The sequence below is a fragment of the Octopus bimaculoides genome, chromosome 24 (genome assembly GCF_046866305.1).
Source record: "Octopus bimaculoides isolate indiv1 chromosome 24, ASM4686630v1, whole genome shotgun sequence".
Classification (NCBI taxonomy): domain Eukaryota; kingdom Metazoa; phylum Mollusca; class Cephalopoda; order Octopoda; family Octopodidae; genus Octopus; species Octopus bimaculoides.
In genome coordinates this window covers 1260342-1274019 of record NC_142951.1, presented here as the reverse complement: position 1 = coordinate 1274019, position 13678 = coordinate 1260342, and the positions used below count along the sequence as shown (strand labels likewise).

The 13678-nt window shown below is 38.3% G+C and overlaps 1 protein-coding gene across 5 annotated transcripts in view; it reads left to right on the top strand.

The window, feature by feature from the left end:
- The window catches only part of LOC106876054 (solute carrier family 45 member 3), a 42720-nt gene extending 30089 nt beyond the window's left edge, over positions 1–12631 (top strand). For all 5 annotated transcript variants that reach the window (XM_014924454.3, XM_014924455.3, XM_089341004.1 and 2 more), the window contains 2 exons: positions 32–1638; positions 10515–12631. In XM_014924454.3, coding sequence (XP_014779940.1) covers positions 187–1638; positions 10515–10811 — 1749 coding nt within the window. In that variant the 5' untranslated portion in view covers positions 32–186 and the 3' untranslated portion in view covers positions 10812–12631. The remainder of the gene's footprint in view (positions 1–31; positions 1639–10514) is intronic.
- The last annotated feature ends 1047 nt before the right edge of the window (positions 12632–13678 follow it).

The window sequence follows — 13678 nt, the reverse complement described above, 5'->3', positions numbered from 1 at the left end:
TTCTTTTATTTTTCTCTATTCCTTTGTCCAGCTTTCAAGACCTGTCTTCCCACCCTTAAAATGGACTGGACAATGAAAGCGAAGCACAATGCAACAAGCGAACTGAAGGAAAAGCTGTACCTGTTACACAAACATTTATGAGCATCGACCAATTCTTCTGTTGGAGAAACTGCAAGACAAGCGAAGATGTTGCAACAGCAAAGCAAGAAAACCTTGTCCTTCTCGCAGATGGTTCTGCTCAACTCTGTCGTCTTTGGAGTTGAAATCTGTGCATGTGCTGGTTTCACGTGCATCTCTCCACTGCTTCTCAAAGTTGGTTATTCTGAAGAGAATATGAGCATCATTCTGGGAATGGGTCCACTTCTCTGTTTGATCATTGTGCCCCTCATGGGTCGAGCCAGTGATCAGTGTAAAAGTAGATATGGTAGAAGGCGTCCTTTCATATTTTGGATATCTCTGCTGATTCTGTTATCTCTTGTATTCATTCTGTCTGGGGATAACCTTTATCTCACAGAACAGAGTGAAGTGATAACCAGCTCCCACTTAGGGATCCTAGTTCTGACAGCTGGTGTCATCTTACTGGATTTCTCCACACAGTCATTGCTAACACCATGTGAGGCTCTGCTTTCGGACGCTTCGGAAGGAACAGATCAGAAAGAGAGAATTTTTACAATTTATTCTTTCATGGTCAGCTTTGGTGGCTGTGTTGGTTATTTGATAACAGCTCTCGACTGGAGCAACTCATCTCTCGGACACTATTTCGGGGGACAGGAACAATCCATTTTTGCAATTCTCATAGTTTTATATCTTTTATCATCTGCTGCGACTCTGATGATTGCAGAGGAGACTCCACAGTTACAGAACAGCCAAGAACAATCACTGTTATATTCTGGAGACGTAGAAGGGGTGCCTTTAGTAACGAACAATATTCATGAGTCTGGTTATGAAACAAGCAGTAACGAATCTATATCAGACGATAACACAACTTCTGCAACATTACTAAAAAATCAAAGAACAACATCAAAGACCAGATTGATCAACTCATCACCCATGTTCATGTCAAAAGTAATTTCTTGTATACTCAGCTTAATATTATTGACTGCTAAATTGCCAATCATTTATCATATTTGTAAATATAGCAAACGCCTTATTCAATCTCTCTGGACGGGCATATATCATCGATTACCTGAAAATATCCAAGTTTTACTTGATATACCCCTCGTTCTCCGGCAGCTAGCTGCTGCCAACTTCTGTAGTTGGACTGCTGTGATGGGATTCACACTTTTCTACACCGATTACGTTGGCCAAGCCGTTTACGATGGCAATCCTAACGCCCCCGAGAATTCCTTGTCACGGAACAATTTCGACGAAGGCGTACGAATGGGAAGCTGGGGTCTCCTGCTACATTGCATGACATCTGCTGCATACTCCCCTTTCATTGAGCGTTTGGTGGAACGGTACGGCTGCCGGCTCACCTATCTTTGCGGAATGGCCAGTTTCTCCCTCGCTATGTTCATAATGGTATTCTGTCACAATATAATCATTGTAAACGCTGTGGCTGCAGTCACAGGTTTCGGATTTGCTACATTAACAACCATTCCTTTTATCCTTGTTTCGGATTACCATGCAGATAAAGAGGTGAGTACAGGCAGATTTATTCATCTTGTTGTTTTAGTACCTTTCATTATTACTACTTTTCTGTGAGTGTATGTGTGTGTATACATATACATAAATATATAGATATACATAAATCTATACATATATATGTATATATATATATATATATATATATATATATATATATGTATCTTATCTTTTTTTCAGTCGTTAGACTGTGGCCATGCTGGGACACCACCTTGAATTTTTAGTCAAATGAATCGACCCGAGTACTTATTTTTCAAGCCTTATATTTATTTTATTGGTCTCTTTGCTGAACCACTAAGTTACAGGGATGTAAACACACCAACACCAGTTGTCAAACTGTGGTGAGGGAGACAAACACAGGTACAAAAACACACACACACACACACACACATATATATATATATACACGAGGGGAAGTCAAAAATTATCTGCTCTTTTGCCATAGCATAAGTTTATTATTGTCACACTGCTTTCTGCGGATACATATACACACACACACATATATACATACGTATACGCACACACACACATGCACATATATGTACATGCATATATATATATATATATATATATATATATATATATATATATATATATATATATATACCTATATATATATATAGGTCTGAGTGGTTGGCGTTAGGAAGGGCATCCAGCTGTAGAAACTCTGCCAAATCAGACTGGAGCCTGGTGTTGCCATCTGGTTTCACCAGTCCTCAGTCAAATCGTCCAACCCATGCTAGCATGGAAAGCGGACGTTAAACGATGATGATGATGATGATGATGATATATATATATATATATATATATATATATATATATATATATATATATACATATGTATATATATATATACATATATATACATATATATATACATATGTATATATATATATACATATATATACATATATATATATATATATATATATATATATATATATATATATATATATTGGGTCATCCCAGTAATTATATGTCTTTGTATTTTAAGTGTGTTAGATTCAAGTATATGTTTTACTAATATTTATTATAAGATATGCTAGCCTAGAATTTTAGGGCCTAAAGAAATGTAATTCCTTCTTTAAAACTTGGCCGAGGGTTTATAAAGGGTTTAGTTATTCTGTTTTGTAGGTTTGATCAATTCAAACCACAATAGCTGTCCTGTGTGGGTGCATGCACGTGCATGTGGTTATCATGTTAAAATGGTGTGTGTGTGTGTGTGTGTGGGCAACATGTTACACAGTCCAACTGACTCCTCGGTAAGCGTTTCATTAATGGTTTGTGTTGCTACAGTCAGGTTGTAGGCTGTTGTTGTGACTCTCGATGAGTAATTAATTATATGTAACGCACACACACACACACAATGGAGGTAATGAGGTCACCAGTTGTAATAAATGAGGAATGGCATCAAAAATGACACACACACTCACACGTGTGTGTGTGTGTGTATATATATGTAGATATGGCTATGCGTGTGTGTGTGTGTGTGAATATTAAATACACACACATCATCATCGTCATTTAACATCCACTTTCCATGTTGGCATGGATCGGACAGTCTGACATTGAGCTGGCTAGCAAGGGGCTGTCCAGACTCCAGCCGTCTGTTTTGACATAATTTCTACAATCGGATGCCCTCCCTAATGCCAACCCCTTTTACAGAGAGAGCCGAATACTCCTGACGTCCCACCGGCACGGGTGCATTTACGCAGCAGTAGCACGAGTGCATTGAACGTGGCACTGGCACCTGTAAAGGGCAAGTCTCTATGGACGGCAATGGTTTTACCTTAGCTTGGCACATCTTCTCAAGAACAGCCAATTGCCACAACTTCCCCTGGTCCCTTCTCATTTCCTCAGCATCCAATGGTCCTTTCTCACCACCTCGTCTGAAGAATTATGGAGAGGAGATTCCATAAATTTTCTACACACACACACACACACACACATGTGTGTGTGTATACATACCTTGTAGTTCCTATCTTGTAATAAAACATGTGTAGCATGGAATTAAAAATATACCAAATTTTCCACCTGGCAACAAGGTTGAATAGAACATTGTGTTTGTGCACATTTTTTGCTATATTTGTAATGGATACATGAAAAGTTGTTTTGCTACTTATATTTCCCTCGAGGCCATGTAGGAACTGTGACTCTGGAATTGCAATCCTTCCACATCTTGTAAATCCTGGTTGTGGAGTGTTTTCAGGTTTAGAACTTTCTAGGTAAACATACATACTTGTTGTTTTCTTCACCTGCCTAGTATATTGCATTGTTTTGCTGAAAGTTTACAGCATCAATGAGGTTCTTTATTGCCCGAGATACTTTTGCATCAGCCCCTACCTAAATTCTAAGTTCACTGTTCTCATTGCTGGCTCTTCTTCTGTCAACTGCATCCCTGTACTGGCTTTTATGATCCTTACAAGGCATTCATCTGGACCCAGCTTCCTTAGAAACTACCAGACCACCAAGTGACGTTAACAAAAGCCAAGCATTGAGGCTTGCTTCTAGTCAAATACTTCTCTTGCAGTCGTCTCCTTTGGTGCCCAGCCAAACTGTATCTCAATCTTCTTGTTCCTAATCAATTTTTCAATAATTCTTTCTGTAAGTTTCATAATTTGGTCCAACTATAATATAATGACTCTGTTCCCTTTCTTTCTCTCTAATGAATCTCTTTTACTCTTTTAGTAATTTACAATGATACTGCATTACCAATCACTGGGAAGGATGCCTTCTTTTGACTATGCATCGGCAACTATCCTATATCCTACTTAGCCAGAAATTTAAGTACCCCAGCAACCATCTCCAAAGACCCACCTGCTTTTTCTACCTTCATATCCTTAGTTGCTCTATCTACTATGCTACCATCAGTTCAAATTGCTGCTCCCCCTCTGTTATTGTAGAGTCTCTCTCTCTCTCCCTCTCTCTCTCTCTCTCTCTCTCTCATATTCTCCACATTTAATAGCTTCTCAAAGTATCATTTCCATGTATCTTTCTTCCTGTTTCACTGTTCAAGTCCATTGTTATCATTCTGTATGGAATCCTTTCCAACAACATCTCATCCACCTCTGCCTACTTCTCCAGAACATCTCACACCTCTGACCCCCCCCCTCCCACCTCACAGAACATGTACAAACTACTCTCTTTCTGCCTCTCTCTTTCCTATGTATATCTGATGTCTAACTTCTCTTCTAGTTATTTGATATTTTTGTGGGATCCTCTGATACAAATGACCTGACTACCTGTAACTTGACCCTCAGGAAGGCGGTGAGCCACTTGATCAGCTTTCAGTCTGGTCAAGTGGCTCACTGCCTTCCTAAGTGGCTCATCGCCTTCCTAAGGGTCAAGTTACAGATAGTCAGGTCATTTGTATTAGAGGATCCCACAAATTGTGATCTCTCCTCACTTCTTTCATCGTACCTAACACCAACCATGTCCTCCACTGAAGATATACGGTCATTCAATATGAAATTGTACAGCTGTGATAATAAAATCAATTATTAGTTATGACTGTAGCCTGCGGAAGAACTTCATAAAAACAAGTTCTTCCATTGTTCTACAACTTCCGAATGTGTATTCAGAAATAACTCACACTAATATTGTGCCTATGACCAATTTAAGCTTTATTATTTTATCATACACACGTACACCATTACTCTATTGCATAATAGGTCAGTTGCCTCATGTGTCTATTTCACAGGTAGGAATATGCTAATTGCATTTACCTGTGTCACTCTTACCCCCCCCCCCCCCCGAATTTGTAACATCTGTTCCTCCATGCCAGTAAGGAATCCAGTTGAGACTCCCTTCCATCTTCTCTCCTCCACATAGCACACATCCACTTGTTTACACTTCAGAATTTCTATCAGCTCTCCTGGGTAAAGAGTAGGACCCTGAAGTTTTCGACTTGATTGGACGACAAGGGTTACCAGTGGTGTGTGGGTAAACATGCACGAGTTCCATCCTCTGCATTTGAAATAAAATCTGTGATGATGATGATTTACATATCACTCATGAGGCCAGATGTTTTCACATCAACGTAATTACAACTGCAAACGGAGTTTATTCATACACTTTTTGTGTACACAGTTAATTATAGATGTCTTTTAATAAAATTAGATATTAATATTTAATATGTATTACAGACTGTCCTCATTTAACGACTGAGTTACGTTCCAACAGCCCCGTCGTTAAGCAAATTCGTCGTTAAACGAATATTCATAGGGTACATATTGTTTTTTCATAGGTATAGAGTACTGTATAGAGTACATGCCGTACTCAGCCACATAGCCAGCCGATTGCAACTGGGAGTGCTGGACAAAAGCCCCATGCTTATATTTTCCGGGTTTTTTTCTTCTTCACATTCCTTGACACCCATAATTAAAGTATGAAAGTGTTGTTTTTTTTTACAATCGTGGTTTCCGTTTTTCTTTATTTGAAATTATATAAAAAATAATGTTTAAAGATTTGGCTGTTATCTCTAGCATATGGAAAGACCTTTTAGGATTACTCTTTTACTTGTGTCAGTCATTTGACTGCGACCATACTGGAGCACCGCCTTTAGTCGAGCAAATCGAGCCCAGGACTTATTCTTTGTAAGCCGTATAGTACTTATTCTATCGGTCTCTTTTTGCCGAACCGCTAAGTTACGGGGACGTAAACACACCAGCATCGGTTGTCAAGTGATGTTGGGGGGGACAAACACAGACACACAAACATACATATATATATACGACGGGCTTCTTTCAGTTTCCGTCTACCAAATCCACTCACAAGGCTTTGGTCGGCCCGAGGCTATAGTAGAAGACACTTGCTCAAGATGCCATGCAGTGGGACTGAACTTGGAACTATGTGGTTGGTAAGCAAGCTACTTACCACACCTATTTCTCCTGCGCCTATTTCTTAAAATTTATGCATTTTAAAATTATTTAAATTAAACTCGAAAGAGATTTCAGTTCAAGCAATTTTTTTTCAAAGTTAGGCTTTTTTTTTTAGTTAAACACAAAATGATTTCAGTAGAAACTTTGTTCAAAGAGTAAGAAAAATTATTCAGTGAAAGTTCTCACCTGAAAAATCCTTTCTGAATCTATATTTTGGGAAATTTCAAAAATGTTCTTTCTTTTTTCGCGAATAATAATCCTTTCTGACTTGTAGAAATAAAATGACTTTTTAATGTCCATCTCTGTTCATAAAAGTTAGGATCTGGATATTGTATTATTGTAGCTCAGACATCGTAAGTATGTTTGTGATTTCAGGCCCAGTACATAAGATGCTTTTGTAATAAACTTTTCTCAGGATTATATAGAAAAGGGTGAAAAGGTTTAAAAGAAAACACAAACATAATAACTTTGTTTTGCTTTGGATAAAGATTATAAAAGCAACTAATTCTTGACATCAAAATGAATGAAAAATCCCGTCAGTGTTGTTTGTTTTGTTATCTTCATTTTTTCGTCATAAATTTCTCGATAACATCAGAAAAGTTCAGTTGTCTGTTTTCCTTGGAAAATCGCTCAAAATTTGGATCCATTGCCTCAAGTTTTAGCATAACAGAATTTAATCTTCGAGAAAACACTCGCTAATCCCTTGACGGTGAACTTCTTTTGTCCTTCTTCTGTTCCTTCTTCTTCTTGCATGTGCTGCAAATGTTTCCAATATTTGTTCTGGACGATAGCCACCATCAACGACAATTTTGTCGAAATCTTGAACGAACTTCGGCGCTCGCTGCCTCACCGCTGATGCTACGATTCTGCAGATTAATCTTGAACGAAATCGTTGAAACCAGCCATGGCTTGCTTGCCGTAAATGTCTCAGTTGATCCTTCTTCCTGTTGCTCCTTCAGTGTGGTGAAAATACTGCTCATCGCAATTCTGATCGTTAATCCAGATTGCCAGCAACTTTTCCATCTCGTGAATGAGACCTTTCCGATGTCTTGTGATGCATACTTTAAAGCCTGTCGAACTTCTGGCTGCCGCCTTCACTTTAACTTTATCCTTCAAAATAGTAGAGATGGTAGAATGTGCCAGGCCCGTATCGTCTGCCATAGCTCTCACCTTTTTCCCGCCTTCGTAGTCTGTAACGGTGGAGGCGCAATGGCCCAGTGGTTAGGGCAGCGGACTCGCGGTCATAGGATCGCGGTTTCGATTCCCAGACCGGGCGTTGTGAGTGTTTATTGAGCGAAAACACCTCAATATTGACCAAAGCATCCCACTGGCTATAGCTGTCATGAGACATCGAGTTTCCCTGGCTGCATTATCCAATGTGTCCTTCTTTAAACTATATTTTAAATGGTAGGGTGTGTTGCGAGGGAGATTTAGCTGTTATTTCTAGCAGACTGAATGACAGTTTAGAACAGACATGGATAAGCTTTTACAATAAATGGGCCACACGAGACACAACACGGATTATCATCTGGCAGGTCACATCAAAAAGACCGGTGGGCTACAGGTCACCCATGACTGGTTTAGGGGCTCCTTTGCTGGTGGTTTTATAATTGAGAGGATTTACACAGTTGATAAATCATTTTCTGCCTGAGTAACTCTTCTGCCATTGTTGTTGATAAAACAACGGCATGGAAGAAACATGAAATGAATAGCACAATGGTCCAATCTGTGATGATGATTTTTTATAGTCACAATTAGTAGAATGATAGAGTGGAAGGGATCGGGGAGATGAAGTAGGAAATGTGTGGGGGGGGGGGGGGGGATGGCAAAAAGAAATGACAAAGGAAGAGTGTGTGTGTGTGTAGGAGAAGGAGGAGGAGGAGGAGGAGCAGAAGCAGGAAGGGAAAAAGCAAAATGGGAGAACTAGTGCCCCCTCCCCCCACACACACTGCATAGATTTAATCCTTTTTAATTTTTTTCCCTTCTATTTCACATGTTTCATTCATTGGACTGTAGCCATGCTGGGGCACTGCCTTAAAGAGTTTTAAGTTAAATGAATCGACCCCCAGGACTTATTTGTTTTCTTTTAAGCTTGGTACCTATTCTATCGATCTCTTTTGCTCAACCACTACGTTACAGGGACGTAAACACACCAACACCAGCTGTCAAGCAGTGGTGGGGGACAAACACACACACACACATATGTGTATGTGTGTGTGTGCGTACTAGCATAAAAGGTGCCCTACATATTAAATTTTATTAAACTTGACCAATATTTTTCAAGCAATGAACAATTTTCATCAAAATACAATGATATAATTTGTTGACTTTGAACTTATTGCAAAGCTTCATGATAAACAACATTTTTTGTCTTCCCATTCAGGGGTCAGTACAAATTTTATTTTCTGTCTAACCTCTTTCTTTCTCTCTTTCTCTGTCTTTCTGTTGATTGTTTTCAACCATCACCAGTACCACCACCATTGCCACACACACACCATTCAGACTTCTGGCGCCACCACCATCAACACCTTTGATTTCGTGGCCTTCCTCTCCACCACCATCACCACTGTCTTTCACACCACTCACTATCACAGTCATCCCTGACCACCTCAGTGTGTGTGTGTGTGTGTGTGTGTGTGGTCTTGACTCTGCATGATAGTTGTAAATGAGTTTCACCATTCTATAAGTGGTGTCCATTGTTTCCAATCTCCTGTAAAAAAACATGTCCTGCCATGGGAAAATATTTACCCGACTTGGAAACAGATGAATGTTGGTGACAGCATCCAGCTATAAAAAATCAGCCTCAGTAAACTCCATCTGATCCGTGCAAACATGGGAAAGTAGACGGTCATAATGATGAGTACAACAAAACTGAAGCTCTGCCATTCTAGTCCCAACATGTCTCTCAGCATTGCTCTGACATCACTGAACAAGTTTCTTCAATGTTACCTTGAAGACACCATTATTTTATCTTTTCTAAACATATGTTAGTCACGACATGCTAATACAATTTGCAATATTTTATTTATCTCTGCTCTTTATCAATGGAATCTCTAGAATGTTCTCTTAACATTTGGCATTTTTTTCTCCCTTTTTCTTTGTATAATTTTTTTTTTTTTTTAACAGAACTACTTCTTCATTATTTTGTCTGATTCTGCGATTTCTTCAAGGATAATTTGACATTCCTTTGACGAGTCTGACATTCTTAGAAATAATAATTATAATATATTTGTAACTATTGATGTTTTAGCTGCTCTCATTGTAGGGTGGCTTCAAAATTTGATGTTGAGAATGGTTGTGTGTGTGTGAGAGAGAGTAAGGGATCGGTGTGTCAAACAAAAAATGCTTTATATAGAATTGGTGCATCAAACAAAAGAATACCTGGTAGTATTGGCTCTGCCAAATTTAGTCCCTGTTTTAGGCTAGATTTACTTTGCCTTTTCAAAGAGTTTCTTATTATGAAACCCAAAAGACAAGGATTGAAAATTCACTGGAACCCTTAAAAGGCAGAAGCCCAGCATGGCTGCTATCGAATGAAACTAGTAGAAGTTCAAGTTACATTTCATGGTTCTAAGCAAAAAGTTCTCAGGGTTGTTGGTATCAAAAGGGTTAGATTAAGGACCAGTTCATCTGTTGATTTACAGGTAACATTTTGTGTGGAGGACAAACCAAACAATGAAAAACACATGGCTGGGAACCAACATTACAATGATGATGGCATCACATCTGCTGTTGATGACTTTTTTGATCAACAAATTGAAAGCTTCTTCATCAATGGGATCCAAGCACTCCAAAATGGATGGAAGAACGGTGTGCGCTGCAAGGGGGACCATATTGAAAAAAATAAACCTCATTTAATCGCATTCCACGACAGTATCTTGATCAGCTTATGAATTTGTTTTAGCTGACTCTTGTCTGTTACCTTCAAAAACCTATTTCCAAAACTAACCCAAATATTTCATTGTTTCTTTTTATGTCTTTTTATTCCAGGTGTTCTTCTTTGACGTCGAACGACCAACGAGCAGTGGCAGCCCTTCTCATTCACATCAAATTCGTGGCATTGCTACCGACATGGCCATCTTGGACAGCACTTATTTCATGTCGCAAGTCATCTTGTCTGGATTAATGGGTTATGTTGTACACTTAACGGGCACCGTTCTCTCTTACATCCTCACCGCTGGTGTGATGGGGCTGCTGTCGTGTCTTTTTAGTACAAAAATAATTATTAACAAACAAGAAATTCTAAAATACCACAGACACCCACGAACAAGGACGATGATAGTATAACAATAAAAACACAAAACAAAACAAAAAAAAACAAAACAAAACGAACAACTTTATGCATTTTTATTTTTATTTTATTTTATTTACAAATATATTTTAGTTATGTTTTGTCTGTAGAATAACTGTTTTACTCTGAAATTCATAAAAAAAAAGAAAAAATGTAAGAGCGATGAAGAAAATGGTGGTGGGGGTAAAAATTTATGTGGTTTTTATTTATTTATATTTTTTACCCATTTGTTTCTTTGTTTTTGTTTTGTTTTTTTTCAAATATGACATGGTTGAATGAATAAGGCTTTGAATTTATGGACCTGTGAGTTGTGAGTTCAAATTCATTTGGGTTTTTTTTTTTTTCTTCATTACTTCACTTCACTTTGCTGTTAGGAACATGTTTCAAGTCTTCTACAAAAGTTATCCAGAGCAAGCTGGGTCCCCTGTCCAAGGGGAAAGAAGGCTCAGCTGTAAGTACCAATCTTAGGGGTTTTTTTTTCATTTTTTTCTTTTATTTGTGGGTTGTGAAAAAGTTAACTTTAAAAAAATCATTCTTCTAAATTTTGCTATCATCATCATCATCATCATCATCGTTAAAGGTGGCAAACTGGCAGAACCGTTAGCATGCCAAGCATGTTTCACTCATCCTTTTTACATTCAGAGTTCAAATTCTGCCAAGGTTGACTTTGCTTTTCATCCATCCTTTTGGCATTGATAAATTAAGTACCAGTTAAATACTGGGGTCAACATGATCAACTAGTCCCCTCTCCCCAAATTTCAGGCCTTGTGCCTTTATTAGAAAGGATTATTATTATTATTATTATTATTATTATTATTATTATCATTATCGAAGGTGGTAAGCTGGCAGAATCGTTAGCACGTTGGGCAAAATGCTCAGCGGCTTTTCGTCCGTCTTTACATTCTGAGTTCAAATTCCACCGAGGTTGACCTTGCCTTTCATCCTTTCAGGGTCAATAAATTAAGTACCAGTTGCATACTTGGGTTAATTTAACTGACTTAGCCCATTCCTCTAATCTGTTGGCCTTGAGTCAAAATTTGAAACCATTATCCTTGTTGATATTATTATTATTATTATTTTATCAATAAAGCCCACTTGCAAATGTGGGGATCATCCCATGAAGGCTTTTGTTGTGTGTTTCCCTAGTCGAAGGGATTGGTTAACTTTGGTTATTATTAATGAGCTGACAGAATTGTTAGCACTTTGGATAAAATGTTCAGTGGCATTTCTTGCAGCTCTTTGTGTTCTGAGATCAAATGCCATTAAGGTCAACTTTACCTTTCATCCTTTTGGAGTCAAAGAACCAGTTAAGAGATGAGAGATGGATTGAATCAACTCCCCACCCATGCACCTGAAAGTTGTTGGCTTTGTGCCTAAATTAGAAAGAATTAATTAATTTAGAAAGTCCAGTGGCTGTGAAGTTAAGAACTGAATTGAGTAGGGTAGGATCTCATTACCATCATTATCATCATCATTATCACCATCATCATCATCATCATCATCATCACCATTGTTCCCTTCGTCCTTCTCCTCCTCATCACCCCCACCACCACCACCATCATCATTTGAATGATTCCAGTTTAACATGGGTTGGAGAGATCTGCTAAACCATGCATTTTTTGTCTCAGTTTTGTCATCCTTTATGTGGAAGCCAAGTTTTCCTTAAAAAATAACTTCTGGTCATAAAAATTTTATTGCTCCGATGAAACATCATTTCACCCAAACAACAATTATGGAAGAAGAAAAAATTTGTAAAAAAATGTAAAAATTCGAAAATAAACAATCAGCAATAAAAAAGCATGTTTCATTAAGAAAACTTTGTGTATTCTGGTTTTTCTTCATTTTATAGTAAAATGAATAATTTCAAAGGAGGGTGACATGGATGGGATCTTTGACTACAATCTGAGAATACAAATGTGTTGATAACTTTAACAGAGATAATTTTGTTGTCAAAATATGGATCAAGTCTCCTGCTCCAAATATTTGGCTAACCACCTACACTTTTTCGGCAAAATAGTAGCTTATCCTGTTCAGGCTATATTATTAGCATCATCCTGCGATGGAGAATTTAAAATCACTTCTTTAACTTCATAAGTTAATGTTTCCAACACTAGCAACCTCTTCGATTGTCTGCCCCTCCCTTCAAATGTCACCTTGTCATATTGATTTTTTTTTTTGACACCTGCCAATCTTGGAATTTTTGCGAAAGCACATTTGGTTGGAATCACAGCACTATTGGTCAATATTACCTGGCAGGAATTGAAGTTGGAAGAGATCTGGTGGCTGTTGCCATCTGACTGACAAGAAAACTGTATGGGAACAAAGTAGCCTTGAAGGGGTTGACTATGGACCACCTATGCAATAAACCATTTTTGTTGGGGCCAGCTACACTTCCCCTCTAGGGAGCAGCTATGATGCACTGATACACCACCTTAACATCTAAAAGGTATATTTATTTAATTGCTGTAACAAGCTTCAATTCACTCTGCTGCTGTAAGTTTAATGAACCTGAAACATCTACTGTAAACTCTCCTGCCATTGCACCAGAATAATGTCATCATAAGAGTAATCACCCAGTCCAGACAAGGATACGGAAATAGATCCAGCATCATTAGCGTTGCTTGTCTGAGGTTTTCTGTTCGATTATAAACCGTCAAACAACTGTTGTATTTTAGCGTCTACATTTGCCTTTACTGCTGTGGTCATCATAAGGATCTTTTGATAGAGAAGGGAGCGAAAAATGCAACGTACCAGATGGTCACATTGTACCCTGTCTAATCAAAGGAGCTGTTGACGTGCAAGAGGAGAGAAAATGCAATGTGCTTGGCCACTTGTCCAAGGTTCAGTCCTGTATTATTGGAAA